At 45.4% G+C, this 20,528-nt stretch overlaps 1 protein-coding gene and 1 long non-coding RNA gene across 2 annotated transcripts; one reads left to right on the top strand and one right to left on the bottom strand.

Moving 5' to 3' along the window:
• Nucleotides 1-5: 5 nt before the first annotated feature.
• Nucleotides 6-9,855, top strand: agrp (agouti related neuropeptide). The gene is made up of 5 exons (XM_081605722.1): nucleotides 6-94; nucleotides 5,112-5,419; nucleotides 8,047-8,266; nucleotides 8,438-8,535; nucleotides 8,615-9,855. Exons 3-5 carry the CDS (start codon nucleotides 8,128-8,130, stop codon nucleotides 8,801-8,803), a joined length of 426 nt encoding a protein of 141 aa, XP_081461848.1. The 5' UTR covers nucleotides 6-94; nucleotides 5,112-5,419; nucleotides 8,047-8,127; the 3' UTR covers nucleotides 8,804-9,855.
• Nucleotides 9,856-17,063: 7,208 nt separating this feature from the next.
• Nucleotides 17,064-19,856, bottom strand: LOC145551217 (uncharacterized). Its single transcript, XR_014087057.1, has 3 exons — nucleotides 19,104-19,856; nucleotides 18,622-19,032; nucleotides 17,064-18,550 (listed from the first exon to the last, which is right to left on the bottom strand). It is a non-coding gene; the product is annotated as an uncharacterized LOC145551217 (long non-coding RNA).
• Nucleotides 19,857-20,528: the final 672 nt, after the last annotated feature.

Raw genomic sequence — 20,528 nt, 5'->3', positions numbered from 1 at the left:
CGCGGGCTGCCTGCACCTGACTTCCGGGCTGCGAGGATCGACTCGATCTGGGATCTACAGGCGCTGTCTGCCGGTGTGTGTCAGTCAGGTGACGGTGAGTCAGGAGGAACTGGGAGGATCTCCGCCATGTTTCTCACATGATAATTCATAAACAGAAACAATTAATTTCAATCTGCACTCTATGATGATAATCACTGTACTACGGAAGCCTGGAGCTGCCAAAAATACTCTGCTATCACATTGGGGAAACTTTAATTTTTCAATTAATATAATATGTTAATATAATTGGCACATTTACCATGCTGTAACAAAAACTTTCGTGTTATCACAATATAATATTCTTATTGTAGTAACATGATCAACAAACAAAAACATTAACTTTTCACCTTTTTATGTCATGTAGCTCAATTTTTATTTGGTCTATGTGTCACTTCTAGGCTTCCGTACATTTTAGCTGGACATGGTAAAGCAGGGGTCTCAACCCGCGGGCCGCTGGAGGCAGAGTGTGGTGAGGCTGGGCCGCATACAGGATTCCACAAAAACATTTAAAATATCCTCAAATGTCATCAACATGTAATTATTTCTCCTATACATGAACTGCAGGCTTTGGCTGGACAGACATGATGAGGGTGTGACAACATTTACTGCAGCCTGAAGTGACACAATTCCCATTTTTGTTGTCAAATCGTTTGTTTTTTTGGGGCCGTTCATCCCAAGTGAAAAAGTTTAGACTGCTACATTTTAACACACTTTGATTGATGTAGCTGTACCTTTTTGGAACAACTTTTTTTTTGCTTAGTGTATTTTAGTAGTATTTAAATAGTATTAAATTACAACTTTTAGTATAGAAGCGTAGTGTGGATGAAGCTCCAAATGTCAGCCATGACGACACACAGATGTATAAAACATGATCCAGGAGTGGCAGGAATGTTGCAGCTACCAGTTGACTTTAGCTTTAAGAGAAAAACAACCATTTCGGTAATAAAACCCAAACTTCATTTTCAGTGTTTGTAACAAATTGGCTATGTGATTTTTAAAAGAAAACTCTTTATCTAAAATAAAGCCAAGATATTTATAATTACTGACAAACTCAATTTGTGTCCCTGCAGCAGTGGAGGGATCTCTGATGGTTTGAAAATCCATTGCTTTTGTCTGATCCACATTCAGAACCAACTTCAGCTTGTAAACGGGTTTGAACTACAGTAAAAGCAAATCACTAAATCATCTGCATAAAAATGATAAAAACCGTTTGACAGATTTTCACACAAGTTATTTATACAAATAGAGAATAAAAGTGGCCAAGAACTGAGCCCTGTGGGACACCATTTAAAATGGTACGAATAGAGGAAGTGAAACCGGCCAATTGGACTCTCTGGTTCTGATCGACAGGTAATCAGCTGCCCACATGGTGGCTGGATGTGAGAGAACAATCCTGTGTAGAATATCAATTAAAAGTGTGATTTAGTGTCAGATACATCAATAAACAGCAACTCAAAGCTTTTTGTTGGGCCTGAATATGATCATTAATAACCTTTAAAGTTGCAGTAACAGTAACCAGACTATTCATTTTATAAAACACAATTAGAATCTAAAAAAATCTTCAGTTGATCTGAAACTAATTTTAATTTTTTTTTTATCGGATACATAGTTTAGAAATTGGTCTGTAATTATTTACCTGTGACGATTCTCCACTCCTGACTGGAGGCAAAACGAATGCTGACTTCCAGACACTCAGGATTTTATTAGAGATTAAACTTAGATTAAGATATGAGACGGTGGCTCTGCTACAAACTAAACTGCTGCTAATCTTAGAAAAGAGGCTCCAGATTTTCTGGTATTTTTAATTCTCTGAGAACCTCAACTGGACAAATATGAGGAAATTAAAAGTGGTGAATTTACAATCATTATTCAGAAACTGCTCATCAGTATTAACATTTGGGTCAGAGGAATTTAAATAATCAAATAGAGAACCAACAGAAATGCTCATTAAAACAATTTAAAGCTGCTAATTTATCAGAAACCATTTGGCTTTTATTCCAAACTAAACCTGGAAAGTCCCTCAGTGGCTCCTGATCAGCCGTTTCACTGTGTCCAACATTTCTTTGGATCATTTACATTTTTTGTGAAGGAAATAATCTGACTTTGTTTTCTTAATTAATAAAGTTCATTTATTTCTCAATTTCCTAAAACAAATCCAGCTCTTCAGTTTTATTGTTCCAGCCCAGCTGCATCTCTTTGTTTAAGCAGATCCCCAATATCTGGGGGAAACCAGGGGTTAGAAAACCAGGGGTAATAAAACCAGGGGCAATAAAACCAGGGGTTAGAAAACCAGGGGTGATAAAACCAGGGGTAATTTCACCCTTTACCCTCATTTTACGTCCAGGAACATGTTTATTTATTAGTCTTAAAAACTCTTCATGCCAGGTTCGGTCAACATTATGAAAAAGAGACTCTGTTCCAGTTCAAATGTAGCAACTCATGAACAAAAGTGTCACTGAGGCCGTTTGCAGAAACTCCCTGTATATTTATGCGTTTGTCATAATTAAATCTAGTGATGATTTTAGAGGGCATTTATTAGGGGGGTAGTTAATTAACTGGGTGATATTTGAAGAATCAGTTTTTCATCCATCTCAAGATGCTGTCAACCAGTCTAGACTTAAATCTAACAAAACTAATTCATTTTTATTTAGGCCAGTTGGATATTTGGACAGAAAGCAGCAGGTGGTCAATGAAACCCTGTAACTGCCACGCTGAGTTTTAGTGAATCCAGTTTTCAAAGCTAGAAACTCAAATTGTTTTGAAATAGCTTCAAATAGCCTCTAAAATGTTTGTTTAGGTTTGTATAGTTTTGACCCTGATTGGACTAGAGAAAAATCTAAAATAAGTTTAGAAGAACAGTGGGAACCCGAATGGTGGAAAATTACACGAGAAAAACTCGGGACGTTTGTGGTCCAACTTTAAACCTTTTGGTCGTGACTGAAAATGTGTGAAACTCTGAAGATCCTGAAAAACAACAAAGTCGCTGCAGAGCCTGGCAGTGGCAGCATCATGCCTTCGGGCCTCGGTGGAGCTGGAGGGTCCATCAAACTCCTCGGGTTAGGGTTACCCTAACCAGCCCAGATCATAATACCTCCACCACTGTGCTGTTTCTGGTTTCCTCCAGCTTGGTCCAACATCTCCCGTCTGGTCTCGTCTCTCCAGAGGACACTGTCCCAGAAGTCTCATCTCTGCTAACTTCAGTTTGGCGGCCATCTTGTTTCCAGAGAGAAAAGGTTTTCTCATTCAGCCGTTCCAGACTTTATTATTATTTATTTTAATCAGGTTTTTGACTTTTGGCCTGTTGACCTCCTCCTGTTACTATGACGACAGTCCAACCACTTCCAACAGGAAGGGAACGAAGTAAACATGTGCATTAAGCTGGTTTCCATAATCAGTGGTCTGATTAAACCTGCGCCGCCTGCAGCTCCCGCTTCTCGCCGCGTCTGTGCTGAGTGCAGCTGTGATGTCATCAGCATGTCACTCTTCAGAGAATCGGCGCCATGTTTGCAGATGGCAGCTAATGAGCTGCAGGAAGCAGCAGATTGGCAGTAATGGAGGAAGCAGCCGAGCTAATGTTCTCCAATCACAGCAACGGAGAGAGAGATTACTGGCTCTAATGAGCGCGCTCAGTCCGAACCGCCGTCCTCACAACACGCAGATCAGCTGACAGGACGACATGTGACTCCTCACAATGAAGCACATTCACATCCCCACATGCTTTGACCCAGAAACAAGAACCGGTCCGGCCTGCTGAGGCCCAGAACTGGGTTCTGGTCCACACTGATCTGAACTGATTCCTGGGTTTAGAAGCTGGACTGGATACAAATCCTGGGTTCCTATCAGTCAGAGAAGAAAGTAAAGCCAGATTTCATCAGCTGCAAAACTCAAACAGCAGCTTCATCAGTTCTAGATTTAGCTGCAATGAACTGGACCAGAACTCTGGACCAGAACTCTGGACCAGAACTCATCCCTTCATCTGTTCTCATCCGCTCCAGCTGCATCAACAGTTTATAAATGGTTTTTAATTATCTCACTGACTGGCAGCCATTTATTATTATTCATATTTATTGGTATTATTACCAAACAGTTGAAGCCATTTAACCCTAAAACGGTCCAGATTATCCAGAATCTGGACCGTCTGGCTGGTTCTGAAGAGTCCCAATTGAAAACTGACATTTTGTTTTTTACTTCCAGATCAGTTTGAGTCTCATCAACTATTTTTTTTGCTGTGCTTGTCAAACCGTTTTTATTCTTTTTATTTCCTTCCAGACCTCTCAGGTCTTCTGGTTCTGGTTCTGGTCTGCAGAACCAGAACCAGGATCAATCATGGAGAAGCAGCATTCAACTTCTATGCACCACAAGTCTAAAATAAATTTTCTGAAAACTGCAAAACAGCTGAAACCCTGAGTGTGTTTAAATCTGACACCAGCTGGTTCATTTCACCTGCTGCAACGTTTCATGTTTTCATAAAGCATCGACTTCTCTTTCATCGTTTATACCGTATCTTGATTGTCTTCATGTCTGGAAATCTTTTAGCTTTAAGTGATTATAGCTTTGACAGCAGATTGTTAAAAAAAACTTGATTTGATTTGAAAATACATTCATCCCTTTTTCTTTGTCAGAAATATACAGAACTGTCAAATAATTCCTGTTCATTAATGCAGACACATCTCATTATTCAATTAAAACCTAACCGTTAAAGCTAACCGTTAGAGCTAACAATGAAAGCTAACCATTAACGCTAACAATGAAAGCTAACCATGAAAGCTAACAATGAAAGCTAACCATTAAAGCTAACAATGAAAGCTAACAATGAAAGCTAACAATGAAAGCTAACCGTTAGAGCTAACCATGAAAGCTAACAATGAAAGCTAACCATTAAAGCTAACAATGAAAGCTAACCGTTAGAGCTAACCATGAAAGCTAACCATTAAAGCTAGCAAGAGCCTCGCCGTTTGGGTTTTGGGGTTTCATGGTTTGGGGGTTTGGGTGGATGTTGCTGCTCATGTCGACATTAAGCTTTTTATTTCTTGTATCTTTCTTGTTATAATCTTCTGATTGGTTTGTTTTAGTTCTGGTCTCACGTCAGCGCATCTGGTTCTGACTCTTCAAGCCGGACAGAACCGAGCCTGGACCCGTTGCTCTGCTGGACCGGTTCTGTTGCTGAAGTTCTAGTAAAATTCCTCTCATTTAGCCAACTGGGAATAATAACTAATAACAGCTTTTTATACGGCTGAAGATCTCAAGTTAACTCATGTCAGTAATGTTTAACACGGCGACGCCCCCAGCTGGTCATGTGACCTCTTCCTGTTGATGGGCTTTAAATCAGCTTCACTTCCTCCAGACAGAAACGCAGCGACTCAACCGCCTCAGCCACAAGGTGAGTTCATCATTCTGCTCTTTTCTATTAGGATCCGCTGAGTTGATGATGATGATGATGATGATGATGATGATGATGATGATGATGATGATGGTGATGATGATGGTGATGATGATGATGATGATGATGATGATGATGATGATGATGATGATGATGATGATGATGTGAAACACTGGAGGAAAATGTTGCTTCCATCATATTTTTTCCAAATTATTATTCTGGCTGAAATTTAAGATTGTTTGATTCTAAACAGTGATAATTTTAGTCATCCATTAATAATAATAATAACAATAATAACAATAATAATGATAACAATAATAACAATAATAATAATAATAATAATAATAATAATAATAATAATAATGAGGTGGAGATATCAATCAGAATAAAGCAAAATTTATTTGCAAAAACAGAAACAAGTAAAATAGAATAAACTGATGGATCTGCAGATTGAAAGAATAAAGAAAAATACAATAAAATTTTTTACCCTGAGAAAAAATTAATAGTAATTATAAAAAGGGAAAAATATTGTTATAAAAATCTACAAAAAATATGCATAAAAAATAAACAATTAAACAAATTAACTAATTTTCTATTATAATATATGAAAATATTGCCTTTTATTTTTACTATGAAACTATAAAAAGTTTTAAGTTCTTTCCATAGCGGTAGGAATGTTACAAATAAAAACTATATTATTATCTATAACGATCATCTGATCAGGACTGAAAAGCTAAAAAGATTATTGATGTAAATCTTGAGATTGAAGTTTTTGTCTTTGTCGTCCCCAACAAATTATTTCAAGTTTCCAAATGCCAAACCTGGACATCTGGCTGGGTTAGGCGTCACCAAGATCTGCTCCATGATTATCGTCAGAGACACGACCATCCAGCCCGTCCAGGGGAACGTGCTTAACCCGTACACCCTTAACCCGTACACCCCTCCCTTAACCCGTACACCCTTCCCTTAACCCGTACACCCTTAACCCGTACACCCCTCCCTTAACCCGTACACCCTTCCCTTAACCCGTACACCCTTAACCCGTACACCCTTAACCCGTACACCCCTCCCTTAACCCGTACACCCTTCCCTTAACCCTTAACCCGTACACCCTTAACCCGTACACCCTTAACCCGTACACCCTTAACCCGTACACCCTTAACCCGTACACCCTTAACCCGTACACCCTTAACCCGTACACCCTTAACCCGTACACCCCTCCCTTAACCCGTACACCCTTCCCTTAACCCGTACACCCTTCCCTTAACCCGTACACCCTTAACCCGTACACCCCTCCCTTAACCCGTACACCCTTCCCTTAACCCGTACACCCTTAACCCGTACACCCTTAACCCGTACACCCCTCCCTTAACCCGTACACCCTTCCCTTAACCCGTACACCCTTCCCTTAACCCGTACACCCTTCCCTTAACCCGTACACCCTTAACCCGTACACCCCTCCCTTAACCCGTACACCCTTCCCTTAACCCGTACACCCTTAACCCGTACACCCTTCCCTTAACCCGTACACCCTTAACCCGTACACCCTTAACCCGTACACCCTTAACCCGTACACCCCTCCCTTAACCCGTACACCCCTCCCTTAACCCGTACACCCCTCCCTTAACCCGTACACCCTTCCCTTAACCCGTACACCCTTAACCCGTACACCCCTCCCTTAACCCGTACACCCCTCCCTTAACCCGTACACCCTTAACCCGTACACCCCTCCCTTAACCCGTACACCCTTAACCCGTACACCCCTCCCTTAACCCGTACACCCCTCCCTTAACCCGTACACCCCTCCCTTAACCTGTACACCCTTAACCCGTACACCCTTAACCCGTACACCCCTCCCTTAACCCGTACACCCTTAACCCGTACACCCTCCCTTAACCCGTACACCCCTCCCTTAACCCGTACACCCTTCCTCCAAGCCACACAACCCCATGGCGCCGTGGGGGATGGGTGCAACCATAGGCATGAAACCGTGTCCTGTCTATGGGGGCCACCCTCACCCCTCCGGTTGCACTGAGATCCCCGACTCACTGCAGTCCCTCCGTTCCACCAGTCGGGTGGGTGGGACCCAAAGCAATCATGTCGACGCTGCCCAACCACAAACATGCAGGGGACCAATCAAATCTGCACTTTACAGAAAGTTCAGCAGAACCACAGACCGACCAGAACCTTTTCCAGATGCATCCAGAGTAACTGAGATCCAGTGAATGGAAAAGGAGAAAAATGATATTTGGAGCGTTTTCATTTCTGAAATGTTTCTGAAGGACAAGCAGAGCTGCAGCCAGTCAGTCTAAATGAATATAACTATGCAGCTCATAGTTATAGCTGTGCTGTTTATTAATGTTGTTATCTTTAAATATGCTGGTAATTTATTAAAAGTGTTCTTTTAGCTAAAGTTAATATCCAACTTGGGACAACAGCTAGAAACTCAGCATCAGCTGCTCTTTATGTAATTGTTGTAATTTAGTTGTTAGGGTTGTAATAATTATATTTACTGTTTGCTTGAATTTAAGGCTACCTTGTTGTTGGATTGTTTAACGTGGCTCAAATTCTTCTGATTTCCTAACAGGAAGATAAAACTGCTTCTGTTTCCTGTTTCCTCCTTTCAGAAGCTGCTGTTGGAGCCACCGAGGATTGTGGGAGTTGTAGTGCAGATTTTTCTTCTTCTTGTGTTTGGTGACCGCAGCAGGATGTTGGGCATGCTGCTGCTCTGCTGCGCCTCCTCCAGTCTGCTGCAGCCGGCCGCCTCCCTGGTCCACGGAGGAATCCGGCTGGACGACGGCCCAGCGGCCGCCGTCCGCCCCGACGCCGCCTACCTGGCTGACATCGGTCAGTGACAGACGTCCAATCAGAGAGCTTGAATCCCCCCCTCCAGAATTACTGGTGGTCATGGTTCCAGTTTCAACCTGGAGCTTTGCAGAGCAGATTCGTGTAGAAAACATCTAACGAAACGTTGGACTGTTTCAGGTACTAAGCAGTTTGTCCTTCCTGTGTCTGCAGATAGAGGCCACGCCCCCAGCCCTCTTCAAGATGGCGGTCTCCTTCCTGTGGACTCAGAGGAAGACCGCTTGCTGATGGAAGTGGGCTCCAACAATGAGGTGCAGAACTGTCCTCTGCAGCTATTTGTAATTTTGCATCAAATTGACCCAACTGTGGGTATTTTCCCTTGTCCTGCAGGACTCGTCTGCGCTGCAGCAGCAAGGCAGAGCCGTGCGTTCGCCTCGCCGCTGCATCCCTCACCAGCAGTTCTGTCTGGGTTACTCACTGCCCTGCTGCGACCCCTGTGACACCTGCTACTGCCGCTTCTACAACGCCATCTGCTACTGCCGCCCGGTGGGCCACACCTGTCCACAGAGACCCGCCTGAACCACAGACCACCAGAACCAGAGACCACCTGAACCACAGACCACCAGAACCACAGACCACCTGAACCACAGACCACCAGAATCCAAGAACCACCTGAACCACAGACCACCTGAACCACAGACCACCTGAACCAGAGACCACCTGAACCACAGACCACCAGAACCATAGACCACCAGAACCACAGACCACCAGAACCAGAGACCACCAGAATCCAAGAACCACCTGAACCACAGACCACCTGAACCACAGACCACCTGAACCACAGACCACCAGAACCATAGACCACCAGAACCACAGACCACCAGAACCAGAGACCACCAGAATCCAAGAACCACCTGAACCACAGACCACCTGAACCACAGACCACCAGAACCAGAGACCACCTGAACCACAGACCACCAGAACCACCTGAACCACAGACCACCAGAACCAGAGACCACCAGAATCCAAGAACCACCTGAACCACCTGAACCACAGACCACCTGAACCACAGACCACCTGAACCACAGACCACCAGAACCAGAGACCACCAGAACCATAGACCCACCAGAACCACCTGAACCACAGACCACCTGAACCACAGACCACCTGAACCACAGACCACCAGTACCATAGACCCACCAGAACCACCTGAACCACAGACCACCTGAACCACAGACCACCAGAACCAGAGACCACCAGAACCATAGACCCACCAGAACCACCTGAACCACAGACCACCTGAACCACAGACCACCTGAACCACAGACCACCAGTACCATAGACCCACCAGAACCACCTGAACCACAGACCACCTGAACCACAGACCACCAGAACCAGAGACCACCAGAACCATAGACCCACCAGAACCACCTGAACCACAGACCACCTGAACCACAGACCCACCAGAACCAGAGACCACCAGAACCATAGACCCACCAGAATCCAAGATCCACTAGAACCACAGACCCACCAGAACCACAGACCCGCCTGAACCACAGACCACCTGAACCACAGACCCACCAGAACCACAGACCCACCAGAACCACAGACCCGCCTGAACCACAGACCACCTGAACCACAGACCCACCAGAACCACAGACCCACCAGAACCACAGACCCACCAGAACCACAGACCCACCTGAACCAGAGACCCACTAGAACCACAGACCCACCAGGACCACAGACCCACCAGAACCACAGACCACCAGAACCACAGACCCACCAGGACCACAGACCCACCAGAACCACAGACCCACCAGAACCACAGACCCGCCTGAACCACAGACCACCTGAACCACAGACCCACCAGAACCACAGACCCACCTGAACCACAGACCACCAGAACCACAGACCCGCCTGAACCACAGACCACCTGAACCACAGACCCACCAGGACCACAGACCCGCCTGAACCACAGACCACCTGAACCACAGACCCACCAGAACCACAGACCACCAGAACCACAGACCCACCAGGACCACAGACCCACCAGAACCACAGACCCACCAGAACCACAGACCCGCCTGAACCACAGACCACCTGAACCACAGACCCACCTGAACCACAGACCACCAGAACCACAGACCCGCCTGAACCACAGACCACCTGAACCACAGACCCACCAGGACCACAGACCCGCCTGAACCACAGACCACCTGAACCACAGACCCACCAGAACCACAGACCACCAGAACCACAGACCCACCAGGACCACAGACCCACCAGAACCACAGACCCACCAGAACCACAGACCCGCCTGAACCACAGACCACCTGAACCACAGACCCACCAGAACCACAGACCCACCAGAACCACAGACCACCTGAACCACAGACCCACCAGAACCACAGACCACCAGAATCCAAGACCCACTAGAACACACATATGCAGTTTGCTTCAGTTTGTAATAAAGAGTTAATGTTTGATCATCTCCCACATTTTGTCACTGATTCTCTGCTTCATGTCAACATATTGAGTCCAAACTCATTAAACACAAAACAGGAAAAACGAAAATTTAAATTTATACAAATTATTTACTGAAAGTTCAGCAGAGCAGAGAAAATGTTTTTGTTCAGTCTAATTATGTATTTCTGTTGGCATGAAATTATGACCAAATGAATGAATGAATAAACTTTATTAATGTCCAGGGGAAATAATTATCAGTCCAACGGAAACGAGTTTTAAATTTCCTGGCTGATACAAGCTAATGCTGCCTAAAATCAGTGGTGGGACTTAAGTACAGTTTTCGTGTATCTGTACTTTACTTAAGTAGATTTAATAATGGATACTTTCTACTTTTACTCCACTACATTTTACAGTAAGTATCTGTACTTTCTACTTCACTACATTTCTACAAACTCTCGCGTTACTCGTTACATCCAAGTCTCGTTGCTCTTTCTATCCGTTAAAATGTGAAGTTCAGGGATTTAAGGTGGCGCCGTAAAATCCCAGCAATAACGTGACGTAGTGTCTGTTGTCACCCATCGGCTCCACCTTTACTCGCTGCGGAGCTCCAGACATGCGCAGTGGTTTCCTCTGAGCGGGAGGAGATGTCTGTCTAATGTCAGTAATATAATAGCTGCATAAATCATAGATATGGCGACATGTAAAATCAGCAGCGCTTCGCTTTCACAGACGGTGGGACTTCATCCAACTTTTAGCGTCACTTGGAAGGAAAGCTTAAAGAAAGGTAAGATCTGTGGACGTGATGCTAGCTAAGCTAGCTGTACAGAGACACATGTTGCATCTGATGAAAAACAGTTGCCACTCATGGCTGAATTATTGTGTGGAGGTTTTGACTGAGGTGTCGCAGATATGGGACAACGCTGTGACCAAAGTCTGCAATATAGTGATATGACATTCAGGAACGATCCGATTCTTCTGGACGGATCTTTACTAAGTTCTAAATCAGTGTTTTTCAACCACTGTTCCGCAGTGATCGTCAGGTGTGCCGTGGAAATTATTCAATTTCACCTACGGTACCGTATTTTTAGGACTATAAGCTGCTACTTTTTTTCTAAACTTTGAACCATGCGGATTGCAGCCCACTGTGGCTTTGCTGTGTATTTTTTTCCAACCACCAGGGGGCTCTCTAGCAGGAAGTGAATCATTAGAAGTCAAAATTGTAAATCAAAGAAGAACGGCTAATTTTCAACCTGTTCAGGGGTATTTTTAAGCAGCAGGCATGATGGAGAAATGTTTTCAGACTCGTATCATGCAGCTTTTAAGTTGAGGGCTGTCGATCTGGCTCTACAGGAGGGAAATAGAGCCGCTGCATTTAAGCTCGGTGTGAACGAAACCAGGGTTCGGCTTTGGAGACGGAGGGCTGCGTCCTTAATATATGCAGCAGATTTATTAGGACGCCGCCCTCTGCTGCCCTCTGCTGGGTCCTTATGGAAAATCGAGAGCAGCTTCCAGTTTAAAAAAAAAAAAAAAAAGGCGCTTCTATGGTGCGCTCTATAGTCCGAAAAATACGGTAATTGGTTTTAAAAGATTTTTTGAAAATGAATTATCTGCAAATAATGCCATCTTTGAGTGTCTGCTGTAGCAGTAGCAGCGGCGTAATCATGTAATGTTCTCACCACTAGGTGGCAGCAGGTACAGAGCATTTTACATTAAAACAAGAGAATTAGTGATGCTGAATGTTCCAGGTAGCGGTGAGAGCTTTGAATCTAGCAGTGATGGAAAAGACAGAGAAGCTCAGCAGGAGTTGGAAAGAACATGAGTCCATTTCCCACAACATGTCTGTGAAGTGAGCTTCTCTAGTCTGGTTACTATAAAAACTAGAACCAGAGAAACTGAGATGTGGAGGAAGAGTTTTGTCTTCAGTTTCTGCCAGGAAATCATCTGTTTTCATCCAAACATGCACAGGTTTCACACCAGGTGGTAAAATATACAGACATTTTGTACATGCAACTCTTCATATTGTAACAGTGAATATGAAGTGAAATGTTTCCCAAATATTGTTGCTTCTTTCAGAATAATAATTATTTTCTGTATTCTGGCTTTAAGATGCTTGTGGATTAGTTTGTAAAACACTTTGAAGTTTCTACAACTTCTTTAAATTTAACCCCACAGTGTTGTTTCACTGTTCAGGTGTGTTTTTGAAGTGGACACGTTTAGTGCAATTTGAAATAAGAAATGTAAAATGTGATAAAAATGCATTTTTGTGTTTATTTGATTCCTATTCAAGAGACTTTGATAAGAATGACTATATATGTAATATAGAGTATACAGAGTATCTTTGTTTACATTTTTGGTTGGTGGTGTTCCTCGAGATATTTTTCAATTAAAATAACCTACCTTGGCTCAAAAAAGGTTGAAAAACACTGATCTAAAGGACTGAAGCCTCACTGAGAGCTGTTCTTTGTTCTTGTGTACACTACAGTGCATATATATATATATAAATAAAAAATTCCCTTCTCACCCTCTGTGGGTGGTCTGTTTCATCCTCTGAGCTCGGGTCCTCTACCAGAGGCCTGGGAGCTTGAGGGTTCTCCTCCAGTATCTTGGCTGTGCCTAGAACTGCACATTTCTGGACTGAGATGTCCTCCCATGATGGTACCTCCAGCACCTTGTCTTCTGTTCCCCATTGTCTGAGACATTCGCTGAGCACATCGTCCGTTGAGGCTTTGTCCTTGATGTATTTATGGATCTTGGATGTTTCATCCTGGACAGTGGCTCTCACACTCACTAGTCCTCTGCCTCCTTCCTTACGGCTCGTGTTCAGTCTCAGGGTGCTGGATTTGGGGTGGAACCCTCCATGCATGGTTAGTAGCTTCCTAGTCTTAACATCCGTGGCCTTCATCTCTTCCATTGGCCAACTAATTATTCCGGCAGGGTATCTGATTACTGGTAAGGCATAGCTGTTTATTGCACGGATCTTGTTCTTGCAATTGAGCTGGCTTCTCAGGACTTGCCTTCTTCGTTGGAGGTATTTGGCTGTGGCTCCTTTCCTTGTGACCTCATCAAGGTTGCCATTTGTCTCCTGTCATGGTGGCAAACATCGCAGCAGGAGGGAGGATGAAAACAGTCACGGTGCTCCTTCTTGAGTGTTGCGTCATTGGACAGTGTTCATAGTTGAATGTTGTTTACCGTTAATTGCTATGTTTCATGGTTTAATGGTGCAGACAGTTGTGGTTTCTGACATGGGCAACCGCCCAGGGCGTTATCTTTTTAGGAATGACAAGAGACCTCTGCGGATTGTAGCACAGCGATGAAAGCAAAATTAGAATGAAAGAGTTTGCATTGATACTGGTTAAATTTATTTCAGCTCTAAGTATTTAATATCTAGGTGTTATTATGGGAATGTGGATCTTTCAGATCAATCTGAGAACAAATTTTGATAGGTGCACTTAATTTTATTGTCATTTAGCGTGGGGCGCTGGTCTTGGTCTCTGGTTCGGTGATCTAGACTACAACTCTGCTACGTGGCTCCTTGGTTCCATGTCCTCCCCCCACACCTTCTTTCCACCCCCTTTCAGTTGGATTTCTTTCTAAACAAATGTCACCAGTGAAGTTCATGCTATGTTAGGACAGGAGACGAGATGTTTCCATCCCTGAAATTATGATTCATAGAATCACATCGAAGTCTAAACTGTTAGAGAATAAACACAATAAGAACATGTTTAATCTGTGGCATTGTTTATTAAAATGGCACATTTCTGATGTATTAAAATTCGGCACACTTAATATTAGCGACTAGGTTATGTATTCAGCAAGTACTTTTACTTTTAATACTTAAGTATTTTTAAAAGCCAGGACTTTTTTACTTAAGTACAAATGTTAATGTTGTCATGTTGGGACTTAGCTTTCGAACCCACATGCAAGAACACAATCAGACAGGCGAGTAAAATACAATGATGGTTTATTGAAAGAACAGGAGGTAGATAATGAATACTGGATCAGCGGACCGGCTCGTCTTACTGTCAACAGGAGACACAGAGTTAGGAGGAGATCAACTGTGATTTCCGGGGAATAACTGATGAGTGCTTACTTGGAAGGGAGGTGATGTGGATGAAGTGAAGCGTAGGCAGTGAGCTCGTAGGAGAGCGGTCAGGTAGCTCCCCTTGAGAGGACGACCTGGAACTAAGTCCGTCAGAGTAGTTCTCCGGGGGGTTCGGGTGTGGGTCTCCAGACCCGTGGTCTCCCGAAGGGGAATCCACCGGAGATGGATCAACGAAGGGGGAAAACGCACACACACGAGGAGTGGTGTCTGGCCGGTACCACCGACAGCGTCGGGGAAACACACAGGAGGTTGACGATCCACAAAGGGGGGGAAGGCACACTCACTCAGAACCCAGCAACGATGGGTCACACCAGTTCGGTGGAGAGGACAAGTTTGATCTGGGACACGTGGAAGGTAGGATGGACTCGTAGGGACTGGGGAAGTCGGAGCCGCACCGCCGAGGGTCCCACGAGCGCCAGAATCTCGAATGGACCAATAAATCTGGGGGATAATTTCTTAGACATGGATTTAAGAGGGATATCACGAGTAGATAGCCATACCTTCTGTCCAACGGAGTATGTCGGGGCAGGGGTCCGCCGTCGGTCGGCTAGCCGTTTGTTAACGGCGGACGTATTGTTGAGAGCGGTGATGGCGTCATTCCAGATTTTATGGGTTTTGCGGATGTGGTGCTGAACAGAAGTGACGGAGGTACTGGCTTCGTCGGAGGGTAGGAGTGGTGGTTGATATCCCAGGACTATTTCGAACGGCGAAAGACCAGTGGCAGCGGAAATGTGGCTATTGTGTGCATACTCAACCCAGTGAAGGTGTTGGGCCCAGTCATCGGGGTTGGTGGAGGTGAGGCATCGTAAGGTGGCCTCCAACTCCTGGTTCATGCGTTCTGTTTGTCCGTTAGATTGTGGGTGGTAACCAGAGCTGAGAGCCACTTTGGCCCCCAGGGCGGAGCAGAACTGGCGCCAGACCTGAGAAACAAACTGAGGACCGCGATCAGATAGGATTTCTTGGGGTATTCCGTGGAGTCTAAAAACATGCTTTAAGAGCAACATGGCGGTCTGAGCTGCGGTGGGTAATTTCTTGAGCGGGATGAAGATGGTGGTCATACCTTTAGACGTGGGGAGCCCGGTGACAAGGCACAAGGATGCAGTTTGTGGTCAGTCTCTGTGGCTTGAGAGAGTACAGCCCCGACCCCAGTATCTGAGGCGTCAACCTCCACTACAAATTGTTTACTGGGGTCGGGCTGGATGAGTACAGGGGCCCTGGCGAACCGGGACTTGAGCTCCGCGAAGGCTGCCTCAGCTTGTGGAGTCCAACTGAACGTTTTCTTAGTGGATGTGAGATCTGTCAGGGGGGAAGCAGTTTGACTGTAATTCCGAATAAACCGTCTGTAGAAGTTGGCGAAACCTAGGAAGCGTTGTAACTGTTTTCGTGATTCAGGTTGGGGCCAGTCCAGGACTGCCTTGATCTTATCGTCGGCTGCTTTTACCTGACCGCTCTCAAGGACGTAGCCGAGGAAGGTTACTGACGGCCGGTGGAATTCACACTTTTCAGCTTTCACATAGAGCTTGTTCTCAAGCAACCGTTGTAAAACCTGGCGAACATGTTTCTGGTGCTCAACGAGGGACCTAGAGTAGATTAAAATGTCGTCGAGGTAGACAAATACGAAAACGTTGATAAAGTCCCGGAGGACGTCATTCACCAACGCTTGAAAAAAGGATGGGGCGTTGGACAAGCCGAAGGGCATGACTAAGTATTCATAGTGGCCCATGGGGGTCTTGAACGCAGTCTTCCATTCATCCCCCTCTCTGATACGGAGGAGGTGATAAGCGTTCCTAAGATCTAATTTTGTGAAGATAGTAGCCCCCTGGACGGGCTCGAAAGCAGAGGAGAGCAAGGGTAGCGGATACTTATTCTTCACTGTGATTTGGTTTAGCCCTCTATAATCGATGCAGGGTCTCAGGGATCCGTCTTTCTTCCCAACGAAGAAGAACCCTGCCCCCAGAGGAGATGACGAGGTTCGAATGATGCCGGCCGCGAGGGACTTGTTGATGTACTCCTCCATAGACTGTCTTTCGGATCTGGAGATGTTATACAGCCTACTATTAGGCAGAGGCGCCCCCGGCAGGAGGTCGATGGCGCAGTCATAGGGTCTGTGAGGCGGCAGAGAGAGAGCCTTGTCTTTAATAAACACAGTCACAAGATCATGGTACTCACTGGGGACGCTGGAGACGTCAGGTGGATCCACATCTGCCAGAACCTGACAAGCGGTCGGCGAGGGAACAGCAGACCGGAGGCAGGTAGAGTGACACCTAGAAGACCAGGAGCAAATCCTGGCCTCCACCCAATCAATTTGGGGGTTATGTGTAGTCAGCCAGTTGAAACCAAGGACTATGGGGGAGCTGGACGAGGGGAAGGCAAAGAAAACTATTTCTTCCGTGTGGTTACCTGAGATCAGTAGGCGCAGAGGCTTGGTCCGGTGGGTGACCTGTGGCAGGCTCCTACCGTCCAGGGCAGAGACCCGAAGAGGAACCGGTAAGGGTTCAGTTACAATGGTGAATTGGTGAACTATTTCGGAGCTAATGAGGTTCTGTTCACAGCCAGAATCAATGAGTGCAGATAGGGAAAGTGAATCATGATTGTGGAAGCGTGTAACCGGTATGTTGAGGTGGGGTTTGGTCGTAGGTTGTTCCGGCAGTCTCCCCGCTTTTACTGCCGGACCTGATTTAAACGGACGGGAAAGTTAGCAATAATGTGGCTGGGCTCACCGCAGTAGAGGCAGAGTCGAGAGCGCATCCTCCTTTGACGTTTCTCGGGCGAGAGTCTGGTGTGTCCCAGTTGCATGGGCTCGGGTTCATGAGGGGGAGGAGGCAGTGGTGACTGTTGAACAGCAGAGCGAGCACTAGCTCGAGCCAAACGTGAAGGTGAGCCTTGGTGAGTTCGTTCCCTGATTCTGGCTCGGATTCGATTATCTAGTCTTATGGTTAAATTAATGAAATCATCTAGCGACTGCGTTTCATCCAAAGTGGCCAGTTCGTCTTTGATCTGTTCGTTAAGCCCATGAAAAAAGGCACTCTTTAGGGCCACGGGGTTCCAGCCGGAAGCAGCGGCTTTAATCCGGAAATCAATGGCAAAGTCAGAGACACTCACTTTACCCTGCTTTAGCCCATGTAATTCTCTAGAAGCCGCCGTCTTTTTGGTCTCCTGACAAAACACTTGTTTAAACTCTGCTAAGAATTCGGGGTATGTACATCCACAATTAGATGCCGTGGAAAACCTGGCTTCCGCTCACTCTAGGGCTCGGCCCGTCAATAGGGATAACAAGTATGATATTTTAGCATCATCATGGGGGAAGCTGTGAGGTGAATGGTTGAATACTATTGTACATTGGAGAATAAATCCTTGAATTTTCTTTATTTTACCTGAGAATCCGGAACGGCCGGGTGGATCCGGGGCTGCTGGTTGAGCCGACGAGGAGGCTGAGGAGCGGTTAGAGCTCTGTTGAGAGGAACTCTGTAGGAAGTTAAGAGAGTTCATTTAGTTGGCAGTTTGTCTCAGCTTGGCGATTACCTAGCTCTCTTAGAGCTGCGTCGTGGGACTGGATGAGGGCGAGTTGATCGGAAATAGCCCGTCTGATTGCGTCTGCGGCGGTCGTGAATTGGCCTGAGTGTTCTGTCATGTTGGGACTTAGCTTTCGAACCCACATGCAAGAACACAGTCAGACAGGCAAGTAAAATACAATGATGGTTTATTGAAAGAATAGGAAGTAGATAATGAATACTGGATCAGCGGACCGGGTCGTCTTACTGTCAACAGGAGACACAGAGTTAGGAGGAGATCAACGGTGATTTCCGGGGAATAACTGATGAGGGCTTACTTGGAAGGGAGGTGATGTGGATGAAGTGGAGCGTAGGCAGTGAGCTCGTAGGAGAGCGGTCAGGTAGCTCCCCTTGAGAGGACGACCTGGAACTAAGTCCGTCAGTAGTTCTCCGGGGGGTTCGGGTGTGGGTCTCCAGACCCGTGGTCTCCCGAAGGGGAATCCACCGGAGATGGATCAACGAAGGGGGAAAACGCACACACACGAGGAGTGGCGTCTGGCCGGTAACACCGACAGCGTCGAGGGAGGACACAGGAGGTAGGTACACACGAGGAGTGGCGTCTGGCCGGTACCGACAGCGTCGGGGAAACACACAGGAGGTTGACGATCCACGAAGGCGGGGAAGGCACACTCACTCAGAACCCAGCAACGATGGGTCACACCAGAGCAACGAGGAGGTGGCAGGATAATCTGATGAGGAAAACAACAAGGGGTTAGACTGGAGCAGATCACAGAAGGCCTATTTCTGGAACGAATGTTACCGAGGTAAGCAAACACTCAGGCGATGAGACGAAGAGGTGCTGCTGCTTATATCCGTAGTCCACGCCTCCTAAACGAGCCGCAGGTGTGAGTACGGGTTGAACCCAGCAACTTCTCAGGGGTTCTGCGTGCAGGTGCCATCTGGTGGACACCAGGCGGAACGACGGTTCCATCCATGATTTAAAAAAAAAAATTCGAAACCAAAATAAAGAAAAGACTAACAAAAATAAATGGGGTGTTACGGAGTGAAGCTTCTTCAAACAAAACGGAGGCTCGTATGTCTTTTACTGAACCTTTCTGTTCAGTTCTTTATTGAAGAGAGAAAACGGCGACAGCTGATAACGGCAACAGCTGTTCGTAACCAAGACAACCAAAATATCAACAAAGCAAGATAGTGACAAAACAGAACCAGATACTTAAGCATTCTTCAAAATAAAAGACTTCTTCTATTCAAATAAATCATGTCTTGCACTTAAATATATTTCACTTCATCCTTGTAATTATATACAATCATGTTCAATTCAATAAATAATAATCATGTAATTTATGCTTAACATATAATTGTAAATCAGTCACTTATCATACTGAACAACATATAAGTGTAAAAAAGTCACAACATGGGGAAAACACAGAACCTGACAAATGTGGTACTTTTACTTTTACTTGAGTACATTTTTGTCTGTGTATTTGTACTTTTACTTAAGCACATTTTTTGAGTACTTTCTCCACCACTGCCTAAAATACACAATATAAATCCAATTAAAATTCGTTATTTTCAGGCACAGTAAAATTCCTGAAGGTCACGAATCAAAAACCTAGCTTACGACGGAGACTGCGCCCATCTTCTGCTTGAACCCGCCACTGGTTCCCTCTAGTGTTTATTTATTAAAAAAATGCTAACTATGAACTCTTTTTGGGAGGAACTACATTACACCGCAGCAGCCTCTATTTTTCTGTGACGCCGCACAGCAAGATCAATCCGCCAGGGCCAAACGAAATGGCGCTGCAGACAATCAAAATAATAAAATACCGCCTTACCACACCGTAGCATCAGGCCGAGACGAATCAATCAGGGCCCCACAGCCGCCCGCTGAGATTTTGGAACCGGCACGAGCCCCCAAATGTTAAGGAAGAATTATTTGTGGTTAAATCTGGCTCTCTCTTCCTGTTGGATCCCAGGTTCTCTCAGCAGGCCACGTGTGGACACAAAAACACAACAATGCGTGATGATGTCACAGAATTGCAGAATTTAATCCAATATGGACAAAGTATGAAGATACAACAGAAAACTGGAGAAAAGCAGAGACATACATTCATTACCTGAGACAAAGAAGATAGAGAAAGGGCAAAGGCGCGTCTTTGGAGAAAGCTGGTGCACAAGCCACCTAAATCAGCTTTTTTCTGAATTGTTCCCCCTGCGCACAAAT

Source organism: Poecilia reticulata, chromosome 3, assembly GCF_904066995.2.
Source record: "Poecilia reticulata chromosome 3, P_reticulata-male-v2, whole genome shotgun sequence".
NCBI classification, from domain to species: Eukaryota; Metazoa; Chordata; class Actinopteri; order Cyprinodontiformes; family Poeciliidae; genus Poecilia; species Poecilia reticulata.
Note: the sequence above shows the minus strand (reverse complement) of the source record. Positions and strands in the feature narration are given on the sequence as shown.